Source organism: Arachis ipaensis, chromosome B01, assembly GCF_000816755.2.
Source record: "Arachis ipaensis cultivar K30076 chromosome B01, Araip1.1, whole genome shotgun sequence".
Taxonomy (NCBI): domain Eukaryota; kingdom Viridiplantae; phylum Streptophyta; class Magnoliopsida; order Fabales; family Fabaceae; genus Arachis; species Arachis ipaensis.
The window spans coordinates 134384561-134385040 of NC_029785.2; the positions used below are offsets into that span (position 1 = coordinate 134384561).

At 35.6% G+C, this 480-nt stretch overlaps 1 protein-coding gene across 2 annotated transcripts in view; it reads left to right on the top strand.

Annotated features, from left to right (window-relative positions):
- LOC110263409 overlaps positions 1-480 on the top strand; it is a 1156-nt gene extending 676 nt beyond the window's left edge. The window contains exons 3-4 of one of the 2 annotated variants that reach the window (XM_021104652.1): positions 15-95; positions 253-342. In XM_021104652.1, the coding sequence (XP_020960311.1) occupies positions 15-95; positions 253-332 (161 nt within the window). In that variant the 3' untranslated portion in view covers positions 333-342. The other variant, XM_021104630.1, reaches the window with a different exon arrangement.

Below are 480 nucleotides of genomic sequence, written 5' to 3' on the forward strand. Positions count from 1 at the left end.
TCTTATCTTAACAGAGCTTGCATATGCTGTTGTATATCGAGAGGTGGTTGTGTCCACTCCCACAACAGATAATGCAGTTCCCAAACGGAAAACAGGTAGCATTATGATTAGCAGCTCACATACATACTATTCTTAGTCATTCTTGCATTATACTCTGATTTATGCTCATAAGCAGAACTCAGACCTCTATTTTGTCAAAGTTTAAAGCTTCATATGTGATGAATGTCATAATTTTGCTATGCTTTATTGCAGGATGTTACTTTGAGACAAGTTTATTCGATTGTATAGGTTATATTGTATCGAGATTGATACTGATTTTCTTTTTGCTTTAACTTTTCCCCCTTGTATGTAGAAGAGTTCGTTTCTGAAAATAAGAGATTGAAGGGTTTAGGCATTGGTGCTCCTGAGGGTCCTATATCTCTTGACAATTTCAGAAGCCTTCAAAGATCAAACACGATGTGTTAATTTTGGTTTCTTTGT